General features: G+C 42.2%; 1 protein-coding gene across 3 annotated transcripts in view; it reads right to left on the reverse strand.

Annotated features, from left to right (window-relative positions):
* LOC108147163 (neural cell adhesion molecule 1) overlaps positions 1-16695 on the reverse strand; it is a 69559-nt gene that overhangs the window by 26157 nt on the left and 26707 nt on the right. For all 3 annotated transcript variants that reach the window (XM_017273495.1, XM_017273494.1, XM_017273496.1), the window contains exons 3-6: positions 2463-2595; positions 1255-1469; positions 1085-1195; positions 168-380 (exon numbers count right to left, since the gene is read on the reverse strand). In XM_017273495.1, coding sequence (XP_017128984.1) covers positions 168-380; positions 1085-1195; positions 1255-1469; positions 2463-2595 — 672 coding nt within the window. The remainder of the gene's footprint in view (positions 1-167; positions 381-1084; positions 1196-1254; positions 1470-2462; positions 2596-16695) is intronic.

The raw sequence follows: 16695 nt of genomic DNA on the forward strand, positions 1-16695 counted from the left end.
TATGTTGGAAAGCGATAAAGGTAATTTAAACTTTTGGTCAACAAGATAACTAGACAACGACAGTTTTTGTGACTTTCAGTGAGTGAAAAACTCTTATTTTTATTTGCCGGTAGCTTGCGGAAATGTAATGTAATGAAATGTAAATATTTATTGGGGTGTGCACTCACAGTAAACCTGCACGGTGACATCCTTGCGAACGGGCTCCACGAGTCGCGTTCCCTGCGCCCGGCACTCGATGCGAACGCCATAGAAATCCCGCGTGGTGGTGCCAATCAGCAGCTGATTAACCATCATGGTGGCGCCCTCCTCCACGGAAGTGTGGCTGGTGCCGATTAGCTCGGTGTCGTCGCGCCACCAGGTCACCTTGGGCGGAGGACGGCCTGAAAAGGGGAAATGAGGTAGTCAGTAATGGCAGCTGCTCGCTTTCAGCCCAATGCGTGCCTGTCTCTGAGCCAAATGTGATGAGCAGGGACATGCTGGAGGATCCTTGCCAGTTGCAATTGACACTCCTGAGTGCGATGGTAAACAATGCGTCAGACTGCGGTTGCAATGACGTTGACAAACACAGTTGAACGCATGACAGCTAAGTGGGTCGAACCACCGCGTAAAGTGCGTTCAAGTGCACTGTTAAAAAGTTTGATATGCCGTATGGGTTCAACCACTATGACACGGTATCCACAATAGTTAGCTCAATAACAAAACCTATTTTTTTGCCAAGATAATTTAACAGAACAAAAACCTCATATTGATTGACACAAAATATGCTTTTGTGTTTCGATTTTATTAAGAACCAAATGTTTAACCTATGGTTTAACAGAATTAAAACCTCTTATTGATTGACACAAAATATGCTTTTGGGTTTCGATTTTAACAATAACCAAAATTTTTAATTTGAACATAAACAAATCTTTTTGCTACGGTTAGTCCGAAAAAATTCAATCGTTACGAGTAAAAAAATTGTTGTCAAAATATTATGAGATTATTTATTTAAGCTCAGTAAAACTACCATGGGCTATATAAAACCTATTTCTTTCTATGTTGCAATAATCCTTTTCATTTGTAATTTAAATCAGGTAACACTCACCTCCCCTCACTTGACAGCACAAGAAGAGCTCATAGCCCTCGCGGAAGGGTCCTGCCAACTGGGATATCTCCTTGCCCTGGGCATCGAAGATGCGCGGCTCCTCGGGAGGCACTGAAACGGATGCCAGATAAGGGTCAGTGCTTCCACGGGTCACCTCATGCAGTACTTACCAACTAAGGTCAGGTTGTGCCTGAAGTTGCGCGTCGGGGAGTTGAAGAAGTCGACGCGACATCGGTAGACACCGCCATCCTCGGGCTTCACATCGTTGATCTGCAGGCGCGAATCCTTGGGATTATCGCCGATGCTGAAGAACAGACGCTGCCCCAGATCGCTAGCTATGGCGGCATGGGGTGCCAGCTTCACGTTTCCGCCCCGCGAGTCCAGGCTGCCGAGGAAAAAAATTGAAGGAAGGAATAATATGAGTGAGGGGGCGTGGCAGCATGTAGCGATTATTAGATGTCATAAATAAACATATGCGAGGAGCATAAGTTGGCACGCCTCCCCCCCGCGCATAATTTAGGTGGATAAAAAATGACTCTCAATTTGCACACCATGAGCCAGGAGTTAAGTGTGGAGTGCTCCTGCGTTTGTCTGTGTGCAGGACCCCATATATTTTCCTCCTGCCTCGCGACTCAGCCAGCTTTGTGCAAATTGCAGCAATTTGTTGCTGTTTTAGTAAATTACTCTGTTTATTTCAGGACTCCGGGGTGGCTATCGCTATCGCTTTGAGTTCAGCTCCAGCTCCTGCTGCATTTTCTGCGCTTATGATTATCGAGTGCCGGCCACTTCACGTGCATGGCTGACACAGATCCCCAGCCCCCTTTTACCATCCATAAACCCCTTCTAATGAGTGTTCCCGAGTGTTGCGAGTGTTCAGAGTTTCCCGACTTTGCCGAGTTTGCCGGCTGCGGCACGCAAAGTCGGAAGGCATTTCCACTTGGCATGCAGGGCACACGCTGGCTGCCACAATTTATATTGAAAATTTATCAGCGCAAATTTATAAAAATGGCAACGGGTCCATCTGCGTGTGTGCGTGAAAATTTGCTACACTTTGGCAACGACAGCCGTAATCGGATGTGCTTTACATTTATTATAACAAAGTGGATTATGGCGGGCGCATCCTTGCCCCAAAAACTCCACACAAGTACACATGTGGCAGCTGCCGGAAATAAGCCAAAAGGGCTTGGCGAGCAAAAACACGTAAGGTGTACGTAACAGGGATGTTGACGATTATTTCACGCTCCTGATGGATGGGTAAATGGATGGATGGCTGTTTGGCCGTATGGCCGAATGGCTGTCTGTTGTGAGGTTCGCAGAGTGGACTATTATGCACCAGTGGCCTCGGGATGTGTGAAGTAGAAGAAGTAGTTTCGCTCACCTGTACAGCGGAATGCCCGTGGTGTCCTTGAACCAGAGCAGCAGCTTCACCGAATCCTGCGGCGTAGGCGGCGTCAAATCGCAGGGCAGCTCCACGGTTTTGCCCAAGGCGGCCCAAACCAAACGAGCGGGTACTGTGAGAAAAAGAAAGAAATAATATTATTTATGAGCACTGAGGTGAAAAACACTAACTGAATTTTGGGAACAAATCCTCCGAATTGCAAAAGAAAAAAGGGTATGCCATTAAAGTTCGAGCCCAAAAAGTTAATTAACGGCTCTAACTTTATAAAAAGTTTGTTTTTTAATTGGTTAAAAAATTCGTCTATTATATATTCTGAATTAGCCATCATAACTACATTAATATATAAAAAAGGAAAAATGCTAAAAAAAAACGGTATGAAATATTCAAATGCCAAACTAAATTTAATAATGCCTGTATTAATATAATGTCTCTGATGATTTTTTAAAAATTTTGATTGATCTACAAATCCAAGTATTAAAATCTATTTTTTCTACTATTTACAGACTTTATTTATATTTATACCCTTGCAGAGGGTATTATAATTTCAGTCAGAAGTTTGCAACGCAGTGAAGGAGACGTTTCCGACCCTATAAAGTATATATATTCTTGATCAGCATCACTAGTAGAGTCGATCTAGCCATGTCCGTCTGTCCGTCCGTCTGTCCGTCCGTCTGTCCGTCCGTCTGTCCGTCCGTCTGTCCGTCTGTCCGTCCGTTTATATGCAAACTAGTCTCTCAGTTTTAAAGCTATCTGCATGAAACTTTCCCAAAAGTTGTCTTTCTATTGCAGGTAGTATATAAGTCGGAACGAGCCGGATCGGACGACTATAGCATATAGCTCCCATAGGAACAATCGGAAAAATAATTGAAAAAAAATTATAACTTTGCTGTTTTTTAATTTGTTTTTTAGTTCTTCGACATATAGCAATGGTTAAATATTTCAGAATTATGGTTTAAATTTCATCAAAATCGGACGACTATAGCATATAGCTCCCATAGGAACAATCGGAAAAATAATTGAAAAAAAATTATAACTTTGCTGTTTTTTAATTTGTTTTTTAGTTCTTCGACATATAGCAATGGTTAAATATTTCAGAATTATGATTAAAATTTCATCAAAATTGGACGACTATAGCATATAGCTCCCATAAGAACAATCGGAAAAATAATTGAAAAAAAATTATAACTTTGCTGTTTTTTAATTTTTTTTTTAGTTCTTCGACATATAGCAATGGTTAAATATTTAAGAATTATGGTTTAAATTTCATCAAAATCGGACGACTATATCATATAGCTCCCATACAAATAATAAAAATATATAAAATAACAATCAAATAATTAAGTTGCAAATCGTCATAGCTTCAATGTTTTTAAACATATACGTAAGTAAATCATAATTTTAATGTTTTCAAAAATATTTAATTCTTGCGATAGCTGCAAGGGTATATGAACTTCGGCTTGCCGAAGTTTGCTTTCTTTCTTGTTTTATTGTATTTTTTTTCACAATTCTAAAATATTTATAAGAATAGTTTGTACCGTTCAAAAGAATTTAGCAAATATTATTATGTTGTGCGTCTCAATATTCCCAATTGAGTTTCAAAGCACAAAGGTTTGGGAGGGATTTCTTTTATTAGCAAGGTAAGAGAACTGTCGTCGGCAATCGAAGTTGATAAAAGAGCAATACCTTGCTATGGGATATATTTATTTATTATTTGCACTTCCTGCATGATTCGGCTGATTGTTTGTTATTTTAACACAAAGCTTCCGCTTGCCGTTCGCTCTCCAAAGGCCACGCCCACTGACAACCCACTGCCACCCACCGCTTACCCACTGCCTTATCCCGTTGTCATATTGCCATGCTTCGCTTCCGTTGCCGATTGTCGTCACCAGCGCCGTTTGCAGTGGCTGAGCTTGATGTTTCTTTTTTGGTCCTTGTTGGTTTCTGGCTCCCTGGCCTGTCCTCCTTTTCTCGCTTTGTTTCCATTTGACAAAAAAAATGATTTCTTGTGAATTTGTGTTGGGCCCATGTTTTGTGTTATTTTATTTGGCAGGGCAACCTGTAAAATTTCCACATTGTTTCCGCCCGAGCGGCTTCTTTTATTTTTGCCCCACCTGAACAATAATGCGGCTGTCGTTTCATTTCGAGGCCTCGTTATCTGGTTCCTTAAAGCAAAAGTGTGTTTAAAGAACTGCGTTTATTTGCAGCTTAAATTCCCAACTCGATCGGCAGAGCTTTTATGACTTCATTTTAAGCGACACCCAATATTCCATTTGCGAAATATTTTCATAAAAATTTTTTGCTATTGTTTTCGTTGCTCTTTGAAGCTGAAAAAGTTTTTAACGCGCGTAGATGGGATTAGAGAAAAAAAACCAAAATGAATGCAGCGATGGCGTGGAGAGCAGAAATATTAGCAAATTATTGAAATCCCACAGCGCAACACCAGCTTTTTTCTAAGCTGTGTTTTTCTGCCGCCCGCAAAAGCCAAAGAGTTGGCCATTTGTTAGACGGCGCACTCGCTGACAGCTTGAGCAAAACGGCAAACAGTGCTGCAATTTGTCAACGCTTTGGCTTGCGGCAGGCTGTGCAAATATGCGGCCAAGCGGGAAGACGGGAAGACGGGAAGACGGGAAGACGACACCTAGCCGTAAATCCTTATGAATGGCCCCGGATGTGCGAGGCCAAATGGCAGTGTCTAAGTCGAACGAACGCACACGCTTGTGGTTGCACAATCTCCCCAAGCGGAAGAAATCCGTGTTGCAGTCGACTCCCCCTGCACAGCCTTTTTCTGACCAATTAAGCACAGCACTGGGAGCACTTTTGATGTGCTCCCCCGAGTCCAGATCTATTTATAATTGCCTCTGGCATTTGCCCAGTTGTTAGCGGCAATCGCCTGCTCGTTCCCAATGATTTATGCTCACATTTAATTCTTCTATTGGCAGTTCGTCGACGAATTCGTCGTCTTTGATGTGAGCCCCAAGTTCCGAGTTCCAAGGCAAAGCAAACCAAAGCGAAACGCCACAGTTCTACCTGCAACCCTCCCTCGTTTTTGATGTTTTGTTTTGACACATCGCATTATTTGCGGCTATTTTTAGCCACATGTAATTTACTTAACCCAGAGGTGGAGGAACGAGGAAATTGGAATTTATGCTGCTTGAGGGCTTTTCTGGGTAGCTCATCATATGTGCATCGGTGCATTTGACAGGCTCTCAGCGTGGATCAATTAATTTCCATCGAATGTGCTGAGTGTTTATGGCTGTTTTATAATTCTAATTAAGACACTGCCCCGACATGGACTGTTTTCGAATGCGTTTTCGAATGCGTTTTCGAATGAAGTGAAAATAGGAAATGCATTTTGGGATGCATTGGGGGGTTTTATCCGAGCCCGGGTAACACACATAAAGTGGTTTCTATTTTATTCCACGGACTCACCATTTCCCTCAGGTCCTAAAGCTTTAAGTTTACTATGGAAAAATGGCGCATACGCAGCGTGTTACTTTGCATGCATAAACCAAGAGCAGCAGCCAGCAGCTTTTCGTGCGCCATTTGGCTAGGCCGTGAGCCAGCAAAAACCCTCGGTTTCCCTGCAAGGCCACAGCCCCAAGACATCGTTGCATTAATTATGCAGTGGCTAGAGGCCTCTGTGGCTGTTTAAGGCGAGAGCCTGTCCTTTAAAGATACCCGCCAACGGATAAATTTAATTGATTTTGTTGCGACTTTCGTTCAAAACAAATGTTGGCTGCACTCCAATAGTTTAATGAACTTTGGGCAAAATAAACCCATGACAAGCGGAAAGTGTTGAAAAAAGAATAATAGAAATTCAACAAAGCGTTGGCCAAAATAAACTAAGACTCACAGGCTGCCCATTAAGTGTGCCGTGTTATTGTAAACAGCAGCCGAACCAAAAAACAGTGGTTCTGTAACACATAAAAGAGAAAAAATCAAACAAAAAAGAAATGTGCATTTGGCAAACTTTCAATATCTACGCATTTTTGTGTTGGCCAAATGATTTTATTCAATTGATATTTAAAGCGTAAGCGAGTGGAATTCGGATCGGGCCATTGGGGTTGACAACATAGCACATTACACATTACGCATTACACATACGCACTGTATGCGCAGTGCGGTTTTGTTCTGCGGTTGCGGCTTTGTTTTCTTTGGTGGATGGCGCTGCGCTGCATAGGCGTGGTTAGCGTTTGATTGAAACGTTTGCCAAACGCACATAAAAGTCAATTACGCAAAATATAAGTTAGTTAATTAACTGAAATCAGAACGAGCTCAGCATAAATACGCGTGTGAGTCTGTGCTCCCGATTCTTAGCCCTTTTTGTGTGCGTGTTTGAGCTGCTTTCATGACTGCTAATGAAAAGTTTATTTAGAACGGTGGCAAGTCGGAACTAAACCAAATTACCGGCAATTGCCAAGATAAATATTTGAGTTTCACTATTCAGAGCGGCAGTAGCAGATGCTACACTGCGTCAGTTTGCCATGTGCCTTTTATACAGGAGAGTTAGGGGTCGGGAACAGAACGGAACGGAATAGAACGGAACTCTTCGATGCTGCTGGCTCTTAAATATTTTATTCAGACTCCGACCGGACTCTGCTTTTTCATTTCCTCATATCCCCTCTCCCTGCCACCTCCTCAACCTTATCCAGTCGACCTTACTTACTGGTTTTTATGCCACGGCTGCCTTTGCCGCGTTGGGCCAAATTGTTTACATTTAAATTGTACATACATTATGGCAAACATACACACACACACACACACACTGGCCGCAAAATGTAGCAAGTTGAGAGCGAAAGTGGTTGCCATTGCGGACGAGCCTGCTGCCCCTCCCTTTTGTTGCCCCGCCAGCTGTCGGGTCACGCCCCCCGTGCCACGCCCCTTTGTAGTGTAGTCAAAGTCGTCAGTGACCCTAATGTACTTTCTCACACTTTTTAGCATGCATTACGGGCTGCCTAACATGGTTGCCTTCATTCAGCGTGTGTGTGTGTGTGTGTGTAAATAACTTTTAAAGTGCTTCACTCACACACACACACACACTCTTTGTCTTTGGGCTGCTGGAAATGTGAGTATGAATATTTACTTATAATTAGAAATGCCAGAATGTTTTGTTTTCCTTAGTTCAGCCTTTGACTTTGCCTCTGCGTATTTTTTTCCTTTTCCCCCGTCGCTTGCGTGTGTGTATGTGGTGTGTGTATGTATGTGTGTGTATGTGCACTTCCTGTTGTCGCCATCTTTGGGGGCAAATAAGCCGAAAAATAACCCCTCAACCCAAGTACATTACTCTTATGTTCTCTGTTCTTTGTTAGCATTACTTCGTTTTGGACAAAGCAGTGGTAATGCAAAAATTATGCAGCACCCTTTACAGGTCCACAAAAAAAAGTGAAATATAATTATTTAAAGACAAAATGTCGCGAATTCGTGGCGCCAAAGAAGTCGAGCAATAAATGTTCGCGCCTGGCGATTCAATTAGGCGAAATATTTCTTGGCGGCCACCGAAATGAAATGTTCCCCAACATTCTTTTGCAGGCTTATTAATAACAAGTGTGTGCACTGATAGATAAAATGTCTTTTCAAGTTTGGTCAACAAAACTTAAAAAGAAAATACTTAAAAAAATGTTTAAAGATATTTAAATTTTAATAATCGTTTCATTATTGTAAATTTATGTTACATTTTAAAATAAAAAAAGTTTCATTATAAGAGAGTCAGTAGTAAATATAATTAAAAATTCATGAGATCAAGTTTTGATATGCTTGAATATGCATTTTAATATGTGCTTTCAGATGGTCATCATCAAATTTGAGTTTTATTGTGCACTGTTTATTTTTGGTCCACTGCTAATGTGTCAAACCAAAAGTGCCACCATACCCCAAATATGTCCCAGCATTTTCTCGCAGTTCAGCTGGGGATTTTTCACAAATCTGGCAAGTCGTTGTCGATGTCGTTGTGGGTCAGCACAGGCTCTGCTGGCCTGGCAGTGAAACTTTTCAAATTAAATTTTGCGACGCCATTTTCAATTAGAAAACTTCTCGGCCAAAGTCTCTGGCAGAAGCGCGACTCACTCCCACTAACAACCCAACGGTTTACACCCATTTTCACCATTCGTCTGCTTGTGCCACATCATCGGTTCAAGATGGCTTACACTCTGGCTTTTTTTCAGACCCGAGAACGACCTTCTGAGCGCTGCCTTTGCTTTCAATTAAAATGCGTTCGCTGTCATTTTGGACGCCGTATTGCACTGGCTACGTGATTTAATAATAAAATACGAAAAATATTCCAGTCAGCGCATTGTTGTCCTTGTTGTCGGCCATTACGTGGCTGTTTTTACATTTTTTTTCCCGGCTTCCTTCGTTGTTCTGGCTCCTGGTGGGCTCTTTCCTCGCAACTGTTGCTTGGCTTTCGGGGCTTCGGGGACCTAAGTCGAGAGTCTGAAGGAGCATTTAAACAACACATTAAATTCGGAACGAGTGGCCGGCGATTGTGGCCGCATTGCAGCACTCGATTCCTGGGCCAGCTGTCTAAACTTAAATTCTATTATGGTCCATTGGGCAAAATGCACGGACTTGCATTATTAATGGCCAAAATAGTTGCGGCTTTGGTTAATATGGCTGTAAGCTGATTTCCTTGATTTATACACCATGGTTTGGCAGTAATGTTTAAAAATTTATATGCTTAAACAGCTTTTTAATTGCTATTGATTGAATGCCACTTGCAGCCTATTAAAATTTCAGGCCACCGCAATTACAGAAAATAGCAAAATACAAACAGCGCAGCCCAGCAAACTGCTGTTTTATTTTATGTTAATTGCATTGCGGACCAGCGTTCTCAAAAGGTTCGGCAGGTCGCTCTAATGGCGCGTAAATCACTTGATTCCAATTACACGAGCCTCTGGGTGTGAAGTGTGTGGATCACGCCCCACTTGCCACAGCACCTGGTACACATGTCCATGAATTATACAAATTTATGCGCTTTTAATTTTGGAGCAAATGTAAAAATAACCAACCACGTGCCAGGACGAAGGCCAAATACACTTTCTGATGTCACCGGCATAGTAAATGCTACAGCATCGTAATAGCCTTGACTAGTCAGCTTAATTTCTGGTCCTCACTCAAGCTGTGAAATGTGTTGGTTTTAATAAAAGATTCTGGGGACCACGAGAAAATTCAACCGCAACGACCAGTCGAAAAGCAGAAAGCGACTAGGGACTGAAAACTGGAAAACAGTGAAAATGAGCAAATAAATTAAAATGCCAGCAATGGCACACAAAGCAGCCGCACGGCATTTAAAAAGTAAAATATGGCAACGACTTGCTGCAGGATATTTTTCGCCGACACAGCAACAACAGGCATTGCTGCTGTGCTGCTCCTGCAACATGCAACACATGCTGCGTAACACGACCCGTTGCTGTAGCTGTAGCTGTAGCTCCAGCTGGAGGTTTGAAGAGGAGCCCAGGCGCCGTTACAGGACACGACAGGACACAGCTCGCTTGGCTGCAGATAGAAGCAGTAGCAGCAGCAGCACGAGCAGCAACAGCAGCTGCAACCTCAAAACTGGGGCAAATATGCTGGGTGCGTTGTGGGTCTGACAGGGCCTGGGCACATTATTTACACGCGTGTTTATTATTTTCAATTAAAATGCACAGGGCACTTTTCGTAGGTAAACATGCGACAGCGACTGTTTGCCTTTTGTGACTCATGTCACAGGCAGCAATAGCAATAACAACAGCAACACAAAAGCGAAAGTAACTCACAGATGCAGGCTACAAATAGTTCTACCCAACCAAGGGGCAATTTATTTATAGTCTGTTCTGTTTCAAGTTGTCGTAAAATTGCGTAAAAATCATTTTTGAATTTGTGCCAGTTTTTTCGATACAGCACGACGCACAACAGAGCACAGCCCTCAGGCATCTGTACACTATAAGGTCAGGGGCTTATTCGGAGATCAGGCGAAGGGGGTATGCGAATAACATCAAAAATATTTGACCCCGATTCAGTTCGATCAGCTTATTTTTTAATTTAAATTAAATAGAGTTTAAGTTTCTACTCAAACAATAAAATGGCTACACCTTTGTAAATTCGTTAAAAAGCGACCATTAAATATAAATACCAATTAGAGAATCACTTCTATAAATATAGTTTTTCAGGTCTATTTTGTAGAAACCCCATCAACCCACACCTCTGTGGTAGGTACAACAAATTTAGAACTAAAGGCCTATACACATATTAACGCTATACTATATACTTCGATTGCTTTCCTGCCGCTTCGAGAAATTCCCCCTGACACAAGCTGGCCTAAAATATTTTTATGTGTTTTTAATGCAATTTAATTTCGTTGCCCACGCAACAAAAAAAAATTAAATATACTTCTATATATACTTTTGGGGATGCCCGGGGGCCCAGGGACATATTTGGATTATGACAGAAACAGAAAAATGCGTAAATGTTTGCCGTAGAGAGCCCAGTAATTCCGATTTAAATAAATCAAATTTTGGAAGGCAAAAAACTGAAAAGAGATGAATACGAACGATTTTCCATCGCCAGGCGGAAAATCGAGGCTGATTGGGCGCCACTTCGGGCCAACGCACGGCAGTCATTCGAGCAATGCCTCCAGTCAGCAGTTCGCTACCGGAGTGAAAATCAATTTAATTATAGCTGACAATTAAATTTACGCCGAATTAACGGCGACACTTCAGTGTTTTTGCTGTTTTTACGGCAGTGAGGCAGGCAGTCAGCAACTGTCTACAGCCCCCGGGCTCCAATCGCCCAGCCTTTGCAGCTCCATTTTCCATTTCCCACTCTTCACTCTCCACTCTCCAGTTGGGAAAATGTCGCGCAGATTTCTTGTCAAACAATTTTTTAATCAGTGTCGCTTCACTAGAACTGTCCTCGTCCTCGTCCTTTGGCTGCTGGCTGCGACTTTTCATTTTATTCGGCGCGTGTTGCAGATGTTGGCGCCGCGCATCCTGCATGTCGTCCGCCTCCTGGCAAAAGCCAGTTCCGCGTCCTCGTTGCTTTCGCAATTTGAAGTTCTTTTTTGGCTGCCAGCTGGCCTTGATAATTGCCTGCACATTTTCGGGAACGTTAATTCTGACACTGGCATGCCGAACAGCTGACTCATTGGAGCTGAAGCGGCGCGTCTGCTACTTAATTTGACAAATTCGCATGACGCCAAAAGCGGGATTCGTCGACTGTGAAGGCTAATTAGGCGCCTTGGCTTTGTTTTCGGCCAATTCCCAGCTCTCAGTTCCCAGTTCTCAGTTCTGAGAACTCGGAACTCAAGCTCGAGCTCGTAACATTTAACGATGATACGAAAAACAAGACAAGACAAGTGCCGCCGCCTGCAAGTTTGTTTGCCTTGCGTAAACAAATAATTAAAATAATATGACGCGGCAAGTGCAGCTGCCTGCCAAAGAGTGTATCTGCATATATTTGTATCAGTTTCTGCATCTGCGTTTGCCATCAAGCGCAACTTTCGAACACACCCCATATGACAAGTGCAGATGCAGATGCCAAGTCATGGGAACTCACAGCGTCGTTGACTTGCACTTTGGCCCAATTTTTGGCCCACACTGTCCCCCACACGAAGAAAAACTATAGCTAAATTTAAGAAATTTTAATTTGTATTTTTAAGAAAACTAGAAATTGCTTTAAGGAGTTTTTAGGTCAGCCAGAATTAAGAACTCAGCCAAAGGGTATATTTATACAAGTTCTTTTAATAAGAAACAGAGTATTTTGTTATTACAAACTGATACATTTATAATTGCATTTATTTCTAAACAGTTAGCTATAAAATAATTAAATAAGACTTTTTGCTTTTGAAGTAAATTTATTTTTTTAGAAGGCAAAAATATAGCAAAATAAAACCTAATAGATATTTGTTTTCTTCCTAAAACCATTTTTCTACTATTGCCAACTTATAATTTATGGAAAAACATGTCGTTTCCTTTCACTTTTTTTCGAGTGCAGCAATGTGTTGTGCATATGCTGGAAAAGCTTTTAATTGTTTGCTTTTGTTTACCAATGAGCCAGCTGTCGCGACCTCCTTCGAAGCTCAACACTTGCTGCTGCTGATTGCTCTTTTTGTTGTTGAGCTAATTGATTTATTTACTGTGTGCGCCTGTTTTGAAATAATTTCATGCTAATTTGCTTGTTAATCGTTTGCCTCCTCCGCCCCCAAATTCTCTATGTTTTTGGTGTGTGTGTGTGTGTGTTTAGCGCCATTTTGCCTGTAACTCAAAGGCAGCGATCCAATGAAGTGTGAAGTGTTGGCAGCCTTTTGCTCCCTATGCCGTTGATTGTTGTTGTTTGCCTTGCTGCTACTGCTGCTGCTGCTGCTGCTTTTGCTTTTGCTGTGCATTGATTGCTAATGAGCAGGGGCATTAGATGATTTAATGCCACTCAACCCCCGGCAGCGTTTTGTGAAAGCAAAACAAACATACATTAGAGCTCTGCCACTTTCCTTCACTTTCCCCACTCTGCCGCTCTCCTCCGTCGCTTGCTGCGTGCATTTGACACTTGCGCCTTTCAATTTCTAGAGCTAGAGCCATAAACCAAATCGGCAACGAGTTCAACTCCAAGCTCAAGTGGCCATAGACCTCAACACATTTGGGGACATAAACCCCTATCGTCCGTATATGAAATATATGGTGCAGAGCGAGAAAAAATCCTTACAAAACGATAACCATTTAGCATTCTTTTTATCAATAAAAAGCTCCACTATAAAAATAAATCTGCTTAAACCAAAAAGGTATTAAAAATGTTTTTGGAAGTCGGTCAAATTACTTAATTTCTTTCAGTTCATAAATTATTTTTAGCAACAAATTATTTGGTGCAAATAAAAGCCATGTGCAAAAGTTTGTGTATTTTTAGTTCTAAGGAAACTCCAAAGAGCAATTTTATTATGAGTTTTTGGCTGTTCAGTTTGATTTCTCGTTTTATATTTCCAAGGAAAGCCGCCAGCTGCCAAGCTGCTCTATTTAAAGATGTTATTAACTCAGAAATAGCTTGAAGACCTCTTTAAAAAGTGTTTATAATTCCTGCTTACCTAAGTCTTATTGTTGGCAAAGGTGGTTGTAACAAAATATACTAGAATGTAATGTTATTAATTTGGCATATTGGTCTGCGAATGTTTAACTAGAAACTACTTCCTAGCTTGTCCTAAGAACAGTTGAATTTTTCATTAAAAATGGAAGACCGTTTAGCTGTCGTTTTTTCTCCATGTGAGCTGTCTAGTTTATGGCCTCGCCCAAGGAGCCGTTTCGGAAGCCTTCGCTATCACTGCTGGTGCTATTTTGTATCTGCTTCGGCAGACTGCCATAACTCAGACGTGGCGCACTCAATTTGCTTACTTGGCAACACTGTGGCAGAATCGAAGGGGCAGGGGCAGTGACAGGGGCAGAGGCAGGGGCAGTGGCAGGGGCAGGGGCAGGACACCTTAGAGCCAGGCGCGGCTCCCTGGCCTTTGGCTGCTCGCCCAACTATTGCTCGCTTTTTTGCCCATTTTGTAGCTATTTTATTTTGTATTTATTTGGCGTTTCTTTTGCCATTTTATGCTGTGACATTTCAGCGCTGGCTTCGCCGGCGACAAAATCCGTTTTATTTATATGCAAAATATGTAAATTTACGACCAGCACGACCCCCAATGCTTTTCCCCTTTTTCCGCTTTTCCACCGCAACCAAAGGAGCAAAGGGGATGGGAGAAGCAACAAACAAGTTGCGTACTTGTATTTTATGCACAGCATTGCATACTTATGGGCCACAACAAGATTGAATGTGTGCTGGTGAGTATCTATCTTTGGGCGGGCATCTGTGTGTGTGTGTGAGTATATGTGTGTGTTTAGATTTACAAGTGCGATTTCGATAGAGTTTATTTCATGCGCTCGTCGAAACAACTCGCCTTGCCCTTGGTGAGCTAAGGTCCTAAAATATATGTATTCATGCATTTCGGTGAGAAATAAAATAAGTCCCCTTCGCCTGTCCATAATTTAGATAATTTTTGTTTTAATTAAACACACAGCTGACAAACAGTCCAGATTTATGGGTCGCTGGCCATAAATAAAAGCTCGTCCGACCGCAACTGGCCAAACTGGGAATGAAAATGCCAAGCTTGAATTGCAGCAAATGTAATTCGTTCTAATTTATTTACTCCGACCAATGCAATTTATGGCAGTTGTTGTTGCTCTACAGCTGTACAGGCGGTAATGCTGTATGCCTATATTTTTGCCATTTTCAATTTGCAACAATTTATGGCAGCGTTTTATGCAAATCCAGCGACTAATCACCGCGGCACACGACTTGCCGAGAGGCGAACTGTCGGTAAATTAAAATTTAATAAAAATGCAAATTACCCAAATTGCAGTCAGCCGGCCACGCCCCTTCCGTCAACGGTCCCGCCCCATTTGACTAATTTTCAATTAACCGTTAGACCGTTAGATGGTTAGACGGTTAGACGGTAAATTTCCAAATCAAGGGGTTGAACAAAACGAATCGAAAAGCAAAATTAGAGACAAATGAATGGGGCGGTGTGGCCCTGGGTCGTTGTAAAGTATTCACAAACGAGTTGATTACGTGTCTCACATAGATTGGCCCTTTTAACAATCGGAATGGAATTTCCACTGAAAATTAGCCAGGAAAAATCAACCAGAAGTACAAAACAAAAAGCCAAAGGGCAGCGAACAAACGTTTGCTTGGCATGTTCAAGTGATAAATTCAATTTTCCACTTGAACGCCAACACGATCCCCTCCGCCCGCAATGTGTGACTAATGGCGTTTACTGGTAGCCGGTCATCGTCATCCTCATCCTCATCCACGACGGCGGCAGCAATCAAACAGAAATCATAAAGGCGTGTTGTCCAAACATAAACAACATAGGGCCGCCGCCTCTGACTTTGGATCCCATCGAACAAAGGCCAGAACCAGAACCAGAAGCAGAACCATCTATCCCCCGCGAAACGCGTGCCCGACGGCGATAAAAATTACAAATTCTCACACCACCACCTCCCAGGACCTCCCACCAGAGGTGTGCACTCAAGCGTCGACTTCGACTCCGAAGGATGCATTGTCGGCACAGGCTGGACGGTTGCGTGATTCACCAGACACAATACAATATTAATCGGCTGGGGATTAGATGGAATTACCCAGACAGGGGTCTAGACTTGACTACACCGCCAGGTGGACGTCAAATCACTTTAATTTTATCAAGAGTTGAAAGCGAGCATTTAAGATTTGAGTTGCCTAAGATTTCTTTAAAAAACAATATTTTAAATTCCTTAACAATGTGCTATAAGGACTTGTTTGTAATACTAAATTTTTTTTCCTGGTTTCCACAGCTATCGCTGTTACTTTGTCGAAAGCGAAATGAAAAATAAAATTGTTAAGTCCTAAATGCTTACATTAAATACCACTACAGTTAACTTTACTCAGTTGAAGCTTTAGGTAAAAGGTGACACATTTTAACAATATGGATAATCATTTAAGTTAAAAGGCGTATTTATTTGTTAATAGCGTATTTATTGTTAAAGCGAAATTATTAATTGTTATTATTATTTTTATGGGATATTTCCATTTTTTGCACTTTTAAAAGCAACTACAGCCACGAAACTTCTACCCCGAGCGCCACCCCGTTGCGAATTGGGCAGACAAACCCTGGAGTGGACAAATAAAAGCGCTCATAAAATTGAATTTTTTATGACTAACGAAACGAAACCCATGCCCCCCGAAGGGTTAATTTCAGAGTGAAGTGGAGCGGAAAGCCAAAGGGACAGAGAGCAAAAGGGCCAAGCCGAACGTTAACTGATTTGCACCTTTTGACTTTCGGCTGACTAACAAACAAGCGCGGTGGTGAAGATGGAGGTGTGGTGGTGTTTCCCTGATTAACGGAAACATTACTCATGGCCCGGAAAATCTCGGGTGGGGGAGCTGGGGGGAAAATGAGAAGTTCGGCGGGCACTCAATCAAGTGCAAAATGCAAATGCGTTGAGCAGCTAAAAATACGAGCAACAAAAGGGAAGTTGCGGGCCATAAAAGCAACTGGCCAACAGCAGCTGCAAGTGCCAGATCTTACGATCCCGCCCCGACTTTATAGGGCCCCTCCAGTGATTCCATCCCCCATCCCCCAAGCCCCACGCTTAGTGTTGCATTTATTGCGCTTGTTAAAGGCATCTAAAAAGGGAAGCGCGAGCGAGAGAAACAAGTTAAAAAGTCATAAAATGAT

The sequence above is a fragment of the Drosophila elegans genome, unplaced genomic scaffold (assembly GCF_018152505.1).
Source record: "Drosophila elegans isolate 14027-0461.03 unplaced genomic scaffold, ASM1815250v1 contig_476, whole genome shotgun sequence".
Lineage (NCBI taxonomy): Eukaryota > Metazoa > Arthropoda > Insecta > Diptera > Drosophilidae > Drosophila > Drosophila elegans.